We start from the raw sequence: 4,866 nt of genomic DNA, 5'->3' as shown, positions 1-4,866 counted from the left end.
GGATGATTTGAAGTGAAAGCTAAAGTTATCAGATATCATTGAAGATGCAGCGATTGGTGTCTAGTCTGTGTCTGAATCCCAGTGTGAAAGTTAAACTGGTGAGCGCAGGTTTCCAGTTCACCGCAGACCTGCTGCACCTCAAACCGCCGCAGCTCAGCGAAGGTAACGCTTATAATCACCATCACTCTCACCAAACTGCGTTCAAAATACTTCGGCTTTTAGCTGGGTGGTGACCGGGGAACATAAACTGTGATCTCTGACGTTATTACATTTAATCTGATCAAACATCAACACCGACTACTCTTCTTCCTCTTCTTCTTCTTCTTCTTCTTCTTCTTCACTCAGGACGTTCAGTTCACCCCTCGCACTGTCTTTCTTTGCTCTTGGACATAAAACATCAATTCTCACCGGCCAAGTTTTCCATCTGCTGGTTAAACATGATGTAGTCTCACACATCATTTGCACAGATGTGTGAAGGTTTTAGTTCGTCTTGCTCTCACCAAACCTCATTCAGAATAACTCAGTTTTTAATGTCCTAGTTTATCGGTGAAGATTCACAGTGGAAACCACTGCCAGCTGCAGTGACTCACATGATTCCTCTGATCAACTCGAACTCATCTCTTCATCTACTCTTCATTTTTACAACAAATCTGAACTGAATGTCACCAAAACAAAACTGTATTGAAACAGTCGCTGACCATTAAACACTAAACACCTCAGACCACTGTCAGACTTTCTTTTATCTCCTGATAAATTCAGCCTGTAGACAAAATACTGAGCAGTTCTGAACGCTTCCCCCTCGCCTCTGTTCAGTCCTCTGAGTCTGACCCCGGTGCTGGTCTACAGGACAGTGAGGGACACCCTGCTGATGGTGTCTTACCCTTGGTCCAGTGGACTTACTGTCTCTTTGTATCAAATGCGATGTTCTGTTGCAGAGGCCAGTCTGTCCCTGCAGGAGGCGGTGGAGGTGCTGCAGGCTGTGAGGAGAGAGGGAGGAGGTGATGAAGCAGCAGCAGCAGCAGCAGGAGGAGGAGGGTCAGCCTCTCTGACAGCTCTGGAGCTCCTGCAGAAGGAGGAGGAGGAGATGAGGAGCATTGTGACGTTCTCCTCTCAGCTGGACGCTGCACTTGGAGGAGGACTTCCACTCGGGAAAACGACAGAAATCTGTGGAGCCCCAGGAGTCGGAAAAACACAACTGTGGTCAGATACGCACACGCACACACACACACGCACACACAAACGCACACACACATCGTTTCTGATGATATTTTAACTCAATAGCTTTTTAAAAGACTTCGAGTATTTTTACATTCTGGTGCATTGTGATGTCACTGACCTTGAATGCGAGTGAGGTCGTGGTGGCAGAAACCAATCAGAGACCAGCAGACTGGAAGCTGGGTGGTGTTTGTCGTATTGATGATGATGCTGGACTCATCACAACCTGACTGATCTATAATGTTGTTGATCATCTTTACCAATCACATCATCTCTCAGCCTGCAGCTGGCAGTGGACGTCCAGGTCCCTCAGTGTTTCGGGGGTGTCGGAGGTCAGGTGGTCTACATCGACACTGAGGGCACCTTCCTGGTTCAGAGAGTCGTAGACATTGCAGCTGCCGCTGTCCGACACTGCTCCTTATTGGTCGAAGACGATGAGCAACGAGTCGCCATGGAGAACTTCACGGTGGAAACCATCCTGTCCAATATGTTCCTGGTAATGATGTCTGGTCGTCATGGTGACAGACCATTTTTCAGCCTCATATGATCAGAAGCCGAACACATGTTACAGTGATGACATCACACAGCTGCAGGTTATATTGATTCTCATTCGTCATCCTTCTCGCCGCTCTCAGGTGCGTTGCAATGACTACATGGAGCTGCTGGCCGAGCTCCACCTGCTGCCTGACTTCCTGTCTGACCACCCTAAGGTCCGCCTCCTGGTGATCGACAGTGTGGCGTTTCCGTTCCGGCAGCACTTTGACGATCTGTCGCAGAGGACACGCCTCCTCAACGGCCTCGCCCAGCAGCTCATCTCAATGGCAACCTGCCACGAAATTGCCGTGGTGATAACCAACCAGATGACCACCCGCCTGCGGGCTGGCCAATCACAGCTGGTCCCCGCCCTCGGAGAGAGCTGGGGCCACGCCCCCACCATCAGGCTCCTCCTATCCTGGGCAGGGCCACGGCGGCTGGCTGCCATCTTTAAATCTTCAGGTCACATGGACTCCAGCGTCCAATACCAGATCACCTCTGAGGGATTCAGAGACATTGACCAATCAGCGCAACCACAGAGCAAACGGCCCCGGACAGACACCGACCAATCAGCTGCCAGCCCAAGGGACACGAGCTGCTGATTGTTCAGAGACTGTCAGCTAATCAGAGGCTGGGCTGAATTTGTTTAACTCTCTGCTTCTGCTTCTGTTTTTTTTTTTTGGGGGGGGGGGGCCTTCATCAGAGATGTAGAAAACATGATGAATTTTTTTATTTCATTTTATTTAAAGGTTGTTGCCGCTCTCACTAAACTACTGAATGAGTTTCCTGGATATGAAAGAAGCCTCCTATAAAATCACATAACCTACGTTAAAAGTTCACGAAACATTCATCAGTATGACGTTTACTTACATAAGAAATGTGGTTTAATCCCTTCAAACCAGACCAATACATCACCGCTCCGGATTCTGGTTTATGTTTTGCTGTTTTGCACTGTTGCTGCTGCAGCTGATGGAACACCAATTAGAAAACTGATGAGTCTATTGGTATTTATCTCAGATGATGTTCAGTAAACTTCATTTCACTTTGATTTGTGCAGAAACTGAACCGATCTCCTCGTGTCCTTCGTTGGGGGACAGTGTCAGACCTGAGTCCAGGTCCTGAGTCTCATGTTTAAATGTGCTGCATCAGTTTAAAGTTTCAGAATGTGCAGTTAGAAATAACCAGGAGGCTCGGAAACAGATCAGCTGATGGATTTACAGCAGCAGCAGCTTCCTGACACCGTTTCTCTCTCAGCTTGTTGACAGCAGTGTTGCTGTTTGCTGTAATGATTGTTTCCACTCTTCATCGCTCTCCATTATAACAACCTGTTCCTCTGACTGAAGGAGGCGGCACGTGATTGGTCCATTTAGTGCAGAAGAGTTGCATGATGAAGCAAACAGACCTTTTTATGTGAACACACAAAGCCTGATGAAGAAAACCTGGTTAACGAAGACAGTTGATGACCATCGTCATCATCGTATCTGACTGGAAGTTCAGGTTTTGTTGAACCAGCTCACGGAAAGTGAGCCCAACCTGCTCTGTAATTCATCCAACCCCCCAGCAGAGGTCGCTGACTCCTCATATAAACTCAACAAACGGCTGAACGGACTGATGATCATCAACACAGTTCAGTTCAGAGGAGCTTTATTGTCATGGAAACATACATTTACATCAGTGAAGCAGAAAGAAAATAAAACCAAACGTGTCCAATATGAGAGCAATAACAATGTCAGCAGAGCTGCGACCTCCAATCAAAAAGCAACCTGCAATCAATGATATAAAACTCTAAATATGTGTAAATAACCTATATACTGTACATACCTATGTGTGTGTGTGTATGTGTGTGTGTACAGGTTGAAAAATAAAACTATATGAAAATGTCGATTTTGCAGATATACAAATAAGTGAGAACATTGCAACTTTTTTGTCAGAAACGTATTTAGCAGAATTTCTGTCATTCTGTATCTGAGAGAAAACTGAGGTGTTGAACAGAGGTGAGTCCTCACAGAATCTCTGGACACACACACACACAGAGAGAGAGACAGAGAGAGAGAGAGAGAGAGAGGCTTTAATTAGACAGAGAGGCGGTTCCAGTCCTGCGCTGATTGGAGGAGCAGGAGGTGAACCGGAGCTTCACATCTGACGGACTCACCGGGACCAGCGGAGAGCTGACCCGAGCAGACGGGCGGCGGTGCGGACCTGCAGCCGGATCCGGATTCAGGACTGACATCAGAACGGGAGGAGACGGGATCCCGCTCCGGTAAGTTCCGGTCTGATTCTCTGTGAAACCAATCAAACCAGGTGATTAAGAGCAGGGGTGGAAACCAGTTTAAACAGCGAGTGTTTCCCAGCGGAACCAGTGAATGAAACCAGTTCAGCTGCTGTTTAAGAACCAGTGACACTGAAGCCAAACCAAAACCAAACTTCAACTCAAATTCAAATTAAATTACTGACTGTGACACTCAGCGGTTCACGACTTATTGATCATGATGATCAGATATTTTCTCCACATGCAGATCAATCAGTCACACTCCAGCTGCGACGTCAGAGCGATGAATGAGGAGCAGTTTGGAAAAGATGTCATTATTGATTTTTGGATTTATTGATCATGTAAATCACTTCTCAGTAAACTGCCGTTTGTTTTACATCAGTGAACAAGACAAAATTATTTATTGATTAATCTGGGGAAGAATCTCCAGATGAATAACTAATGAAAATAATAATTATTAAGGCCCATTTTTGATTAAGTCATGAATTGTCATCTTTGTTGAACATTTTTGGTTCATTTTTTGTGTTTGCTGTTTGATTGTGACTCTGTATCACTGTTGACCTCCAGGTGTTTTAACAGCCTCCGTCCTCTGAGCCTCCTTCAGGTTTCCTTCCTTCAGGTTCCTTCAGGAAATTTCAGAAATATGTTGGAAATATGTTGGAATTACATTCAGTCTGTTTCTCTGCTGGAGCCAATCAGCTGCTCTCTCTGATGTGATGTCACTGACTGTCAACCTGATCCCTGAAATCAAATATTCCATTGACAAGGAACAACAGACTGACTGATGATTGATGTCTCCTCAGGTGTCCACAGCAGAATGAACATCCTCCCATGACCGTCACCTCAGC

General features: G+C 46.2%; 1 protein-coding gene across 1 annotated transcript; it reads left to right on the top strand.

Annotated features, from left to right (window-relative positions):
• rad51c (RAD51 paralog C) lies at positions 1-2,427 on the top strand. Its single transcript, XM_041945363.1, has 4 exons — positions 1-162; positions 936-1,200; positions 1,495-1,711; positions 1,851-2,427. The coding sequence occupies exons 1-4, from the start codon at positions 45-47 to the stop codon at positions 2,349-2,351; spliced, it is 1,101 nt and encodes a 366-aa protein (XP_041801297.1). The 5' UTR covers positions 1-44; the 3' UTR covers positions 2,352-2,427.
• Positions 2,428-4,866: the final 2,439 nt, after the last annotated feature.

This window comes from Chelmon rostratus, chromosome 10 (genome assembly GCF_017976325.1).
Source record: "Chelmon rostratus isolate fCheRos1 chromosome 10, fCheRos1.pri, whole genome shotgun sequence".
Taxonomy (NCBI): Eukaryota; Metazoa; Chordata; class Actinopteri; order Chaetodontiformes; family Chaetodontidae; genus Chelmon; species Chelmon rostratus.
Note: the sequence above shows the minus strand (reverse complement) of the source record. Positions and strands in the feature narration are given on the sequence as shown.